Here is a 5,139-nt window from a genome sequence, read left to right as displayed (position 1 = left end):
CGCCCTATTACCCTGCCCTATTACCCTGCCCTATTACCCTGCCCTATTACCCTGCCCTATTACCCTGCCCTATTACCCCGCCCTATTACCCTGCCCTATAACCCTGCCCTATTACCCTGCCCTATTACCCTGCCCTATTACCCTGCCCTATTACCCCGCCCTATTACCCTGCCCTATTACCCCCCTATTACCCCCCTATTACCCTGCCCTCTTACCCTGCCCTATTACCCCGCCCTATTACCCTGCCCTATTACCCCCCTATTACCCTGCCCTATTACCCTGCCCTATTACCCTGCCCTCTTACCCCGCCCTATTACCCCGCCCTATTACCCTGCCCTATTACCCCCCTATTACCCTGCCCTATTACCCCGCCCTATTACCCTGCCCTATTACCCTGCCCTATTACCCCGCCCTATTACCCTGCCCTATTACCCACGAGGCCCTGGGCACAAATGTCCCTGCTTCCTCCCTGCTGGTACTCGAGGGCCCCTCACTTCTAAAGAGCTCTGATGTTTCTCACAAGCCGCCATTTCAACCGGCGTGACATTAAAACCAGAGAACAGAGCAGAGCGATCGTTAGAGGGGCGGAGCTTGAGTCAGGAACAGAGAACCACTCACCTACGCCATCTTTGTTTACTTGTTCTGGTCTCGGATGCGCAGGCAGCGTCGTTTCAGCGCCGGCTCCGTGTCCCCGCCCCCCACGCCGGGCGGGGTCCTCAACGCCCCCTTGTCTCTGAGTTTGGGGAGGAGCAGCGCGGTGGCGTTGGCGGTGGCGGGCGTCGCCCTGGGAGCGGTGGGCAGGGCGTAGGCGTGGTCCTCGTCCGGGACGTGGGGGTCGTCTCCCTCTCCGCCGGCGATTGGGGGGTCATCCGGTGGGCCGCCGGCGTTGGGGGCGTCGCTGACGCCACCGCCGACGCCGCAGCTGTTCTCCTTGACGGCCTCCAGCTCGCTGAGGGCGGGGGCGGGGGGCGGGGCTTCTCTCGGGGGCTGGGAGGAGGAGGAGGAGGAGGAGGAGGAGGAGTCCGGGCTGGGGGGGCGGTCCAGGGATGAGGTCGCCCGGTTTAGCCCATCCGGGGACATCTGGGCGGGGGAGGCGTCGTCGAACGGAGGCGTGGCCCCTCCGGGGCTGGGGGTGGCGTGTGAGGGCGGGGTGTTTGAGTCCCGGTGGTAGGCGGCGGCGTCGCGTGACGGCGACCCCGGCGGTCTCACACCGTCGTAGTGCCCCGCCCTGGCGCCCTGGCCGGCCCCTGGCCCCCCTGGCCCCCCGGGGCCAGACAAGTCCACCACCCCCTGGGGGTTGAGCTCCTGCTTCACCTGGGTCCTCTGGAGCAGCCTCTGGATCACCTGCCTCTCCTGCTGGGGCTGCAGCTCCGGCTTAGAGTCCGCCGGGCCGTCGGGCCCCGGGGGGCCGTTATAGCGCCCCCCGGGGGAAGACCCCCTGCTGTGGGGCGTGGTCGCGGGCGAGGGGTGCTGCCGCTCCGACTTGACCCAGTCCGAGTCCCTCCTGTGGGGGCCGGGGGGGGAGGGAAGCCCCTGAACGGAGGTCCGAACCGCGACGGGGGTCCCGGGAGAGGGGAGGCGGACCCCCCTGGACCGGCCCCGTTCCGCCCCCTCTGGTACCGGCTGGATGACCCCGCCGTGGGCGGGGGGGGGATCCGGGGGGGCTCTGTGGGGTACGGGGATGGGGATGGGGATGGGGATTGGGACGGGGAAGGGGATGATGATGGGGTACGGCACCAGAACCGTGGGCTGGGGGAGGAGGGGGCCAAACGAGGGGATGCCAAAGTTCATCATCGGGGGGGGGAAGGGGGCGGGGCCGCGGGGCATCATGTTGATGGGGGGGGAGTGCAGGCCGGGGAAGTAGGCCCCCGGGTAGGGGTGCATGAGTCCGGGGGGGTTCATGGAGGAGGCGGAGGGGGGGTGGAGGTGGGGGGAGTGGGGGGGGCGGTGGATGGGGCTGGAGGGGGGTCCGGGGTGCCGGGGGGGGTGGGCGGCGAGCGGGCTCTTCAGGCCCTGGGCGTGGAGGGGCGGCCGGATGAAGGGGAGGGGGATTTGGGGCGGGGGCGGATGCGGGTGCTGCTCCATGTGCGGGCGAAGGGGGAGGGGCGAGTGGCGGGGCCCCGCCTCCATGGGGGGCGGCGGAGGAAGGGGGAGGTGCCGCTCCAGGGGGCGGAGTCCCGCCACGGGGACCTTGGAGGAGGAGGACGAGGCCTCTGAGGGCGACACGGACGTGGGGGCCGCCGTGCCGTGGATGGGCGTGGGGCCCTTGGGGGACAGAGTCCTCTGGGGGCCCCAGGACTCCGGCGTGAGGAGCTTCTGGCCCCCCGCGGCGCCGGGCTCGGTCTTCCCCTCGGCGCCGGCGCCGGCCCCGCCCGGGCTGGAGCTGGTCAGCGCCGCACGCGCCTCCCGGTAGAACACGTCCATCTTGTACTGGTTCAGACACTTGGTGCTGCAGAAGTGGAGCCTCTCCTCGCCGGCGCCGAAGTCCAGGTACTCCTTGGTGTGGCGGACATGTTTACACCAGTCACACACCTGGGGCGCGGGGGAGAGAGACTGGGGAGAGAGACCAGCGCGGTAGTCACCGAGGAGAACCACATAACACACCCACAATGCATTTCAACTACAGCAACTTAGCAGAGTGTTAGCATTAGCACTGAGGAGAAATGTCAGGTGTATAATACATGTGATGAGTTTTTAAAGTACCAATCCAGGTGGTGAGTTTATATGAAAGTGTGTTCAAAGCCTCGTCGTGTACCTGTGTACACCCCTCAGGTACATGAAAGGCTCTTGAACCTCAGTGTTTTAGCGTGGCCATGTTGAATTTCCTACGTTAAATGCAACGTTAAATGTGCGAGCGAGTGTGTAAGCGAGTGTGTAAGAGTGTGAACGAGTGTGCGAGCGAGTGTGTGACCGATTGTTTAAACCGTGTGTGAGCGAGTGTGTGAGCGAGTGTGTAAGCGAGTGTGTGAGCGAGTGTGTGAGCGAGTGTGTGAGCGAGTGTGTGAGCGAGTGTGTGAGCGAGTGTGTAAGCGAGTGTGTGAGCGAGTGTGTGAGTGAGTGTGCGAGCGAGTGTGCGAGCGAGTGTGCGAGCGAGTGTGTAAGCGAGTGTGTAAGAGTGTGAGCGAGTGTGCGAGCGAGTGTGTGAGCGAGTGTGCGAGCGAGTGTGCGAGCGAGTGTGCGAGCGAGTGTGTGACCGAATGGGTAAACCGTGTGTGAGCGAGTGTGTGAGCGAGCGTGTGAGCGAGTGTGTGAGCGAGTGTGCGAGCGAGTGTGTAAGCGAGTGTGTGAGCGAGTGTGTGAGCGAGTGTGTGAGCGAGTGTGTAAACCGTGTGTGAGCGAGTGTGCGAGCGAGTGTGTGAGCGAGTGTGCGAGCGAGTGTGCGAGCGAGTGTGCGAGCGAGTGTGTGTTCTTACTCTGGCGCCGCTGTTCATCTTCAGCACCAGTCTGGCGGAGTCGTCCGGGTGGGGGGGGTGCTGAGGAGAGCGGTCCCCATGCAGGTCCTCGTCCCGGGCCTGGGGGGCGCGGGGGGGGACACCACACACACACACACACACACACACACACACGCACGTCACTCACTATTCACAGCTAAATACATTCGGTTTAATCATGACTGATCAAGCCACCTGTTGGTGATGTACAGAACTGTAGCGTCGTACCTCCGTTCAATCATCATGACTTCTCTGGTCATTAAAAACACATTTGAGCGATAACATTTGAGCTATACATAACCATCGCACCAGAAATACATCCTTCACAATTCACCTCGTCACAGGGGGGGGGTTTACAGTAAATACGTAGTAGAGTTTGTGGAACTGTGGCTTCCTGGTCACTGAGACAAAGGGGAGTCATTGTAGTGGAGTTGTGAGATAACACTGATTTCACAAACAAGATGGAGGACGAATCTTTATAGTGTAGCGGCCTGCGTTCGTTCAGGAAATTCCTCCCCCGATTCATGTAAGACGATCCGAGCGCACCCCCCCCCCCCCCGTCGCTGCGACCCATCGAGTGGCGTTGAGTTACGAAACTTGAGGCAGCTGCAGGTAAGGTATGCGCTGAAAGTGGACACCCCCCCCCCCCCCAAGGGCCCCGGGCCCCTGTGCCCTTCCTCTCCAGACAAGCAGGGACAGGCCCAGGGCCCGGCTCTCCTCCTCCCCAAAACCACAGCGTTTGTTGCGGAGGCCGACTGTGTCTCTCAGTTCGCCCTCCCTCTCCGTCTCGCCGTGCGTGCGCTCGCCGCTAACGACGGACGCGGGGGGGAAGGCGACGCCCCTGACGCCCCGCGCCTCGGAGAGAGGGGGAGATCCATGGCACGACGGAGGATGAAAAAGACTTTCTTTCGCGGATCATAGGAGCTTCTCTAACACCACAGCTTCCCTGTCCGTCGAACCCGAGCAACTTGATGACCGGCCCTTCCTCCATTAGCAGGAAACCGATACTAAGTGTCCTCCGCGAACTTTGACCCCTCCCTCCGCTATCCCAATACTTGGCGCTCCATTATGAAGCACCATGTGTGAGACCACCCCCCCCCCCCGCCCTTTTTGAATTCTTGTTATTTGAAATGAATCCATCCAGCCATGACCTCACCAGGGAGGTGGGGGGGGGTTCGGTTCCTGAGGGGGGTCTGTTTACCTGCCAGCGATCTCTTCTCACATTTTAAGTGAGTGTTTGTGTGTGCACACCTGGCGCAAAATAAAACACCCTGTGTGTGTGTGTGTGTGTGTGTGTGTGTGTGTGTGTGTGTGTGTGGGAGGGGGGGGGGTCTGTGTGGGTCTATCGTCCGTCTCTCTCCCCATGTGAACTGCGGGAGGCGGTAGTTGTTGTTTCCCGCCGCGCTCGGACGTCTCACCTTGTTGCGTTTGAAGTACGCCCGTCGGCACGCGGCGAAGCACTTCTCACTGCAGAAGCTCTTGAGCTCGGAGCCCATGCAGAGGGAGTAGCGCTTCACACCTTCCTTCTGACACCACACACACACGATCTGCACATTCTGGACATCCTCCACTACAGGAGGGAGAGAGAGAGGGAGGAGAGGGAGGGAGGGGGAGAGAGAGGGAGGGAGGGAGGGAGGGAGGGAGGGAGGGAGGGAGAGAGGGAGAGAGAGGAGAGGGAGGGAGGGAGGGAGGGAGAGAGGGAGGAGAG

At 62.7% G+C, this 5,139-nt stretch overlaps 1 protein-coding gene across 1 annotated transcript in view; it reads right to left on the bottom strand.

Annotated features, from left to right (window-relative positions):
- Positions 1–633: 633 nt before the first annotated feature.
- LOC311329035 (sine oculis-binding protein homolog A-like) overlaps positions 634–5,139 on the bottom strand; it is a gene marked incomplete at both ends in the record, with an annotated part of 9,405 nt that continues 4,899 nt past the window's right edge. The window contains 4 exons of the mRNA XM_084462925.1: positions 634–990; positions 1,057–2,553; positions 3,414–3,512; positions 4,850–5,001. Coding sequence (XP_084319051.1) covers positions 634–990; positions 1,057–2,553; positions 3,414–3,512; positions 4,850–5,001 — 2,105 coding nt within the window. The remainder of the gene's footprint in view (positions 991–1,056; positions 2,554–3,413; positions 3,513–4,849; positions 5,002–5,139) is intronic.

Source organism: Borostomias antarcticus, assembly GCF_949987555.1.
Source record: "Borostomias antarcticus genome assembly, contig: scaffold_967, whole genome shotgun sequence".
Lineage (NCBI taxonomy): Eukaryota > Metazoa > Chordata > Actinopteri > Stomiiformes > Stomiidae > Borostomias > Borostomias antarcticus.
The sequence above is the reverse complement of the archived record's forward strand: the minus strand, read 5'-3'. Positions and strand labels throughout refer to the sequence as shown.